Consider the following 296-nt stretch of genomic DNA (forward strand, 5'->3'; position numbering starts at 1 on the left):
CACACATATAAACAAAAATATATAAATAAAACACTAAAGTTATTCACAACTCCCCAAACAAGCCCTAAGTAAGAGCGAGCCGCGACCCACCTTGCACAGGCCGATGATGAGGATGGTGGAGAAGAAGAGGCAGCCGACGCCCTCCGCGATGCCGATGTTCACGCGCACGCTGTGGTCTGCGGGGGAGGGGAGGAGGGGGGGTTAAAGGTGGCGTGGGTTCTAGCTGTAATGTAATATTTACTTGTGTTTGCTTATGTTCTGTATATGTTTGTATGCGTATACCCGTGTGTTGTATG

The 296-nt window shown here is 48.6% G+C and overlaps 1 protein-coding gene across 2 annotated transcripts in view; it reads right to left on the bottom strand.

Annotated features, from left to right (window-relative positions):
* The window catches only part of LOC119587695, a 14,299-nt gene that overhangs the window by 3,493 nt on the left and 10,510 nt on the right, over positions 1 to 296 (bottom strand). For both annotated transcript variants that reach the window (XM_037936375.1, XM_037936374.1), the window contains exon 4: positions 91 to 176. In XM_037936375.1, the coding sequence (XP_037792303.1) occupies positions 91 to 176 (86 nt within the window). The remainder of the gene's footprint in view (positions 1 to 90; positions 177 to 296) is intronic.

Source organism: Penaeus monodon, chromosome 23, assembly GCF_015228065.2.
Source record: "Penaeus monodon isolate SGIC_2016 chromosome 23, NSTDA_Pmon_1, whole genome shotgun sequence".
NCBI classification, from domain to species: domain Eukaryota; kingdom Metazoa; phylum Arthropoda; class Malacostraca; order Decapoda; family Penaeidae; genus Penaeus; species Penaeus monodon.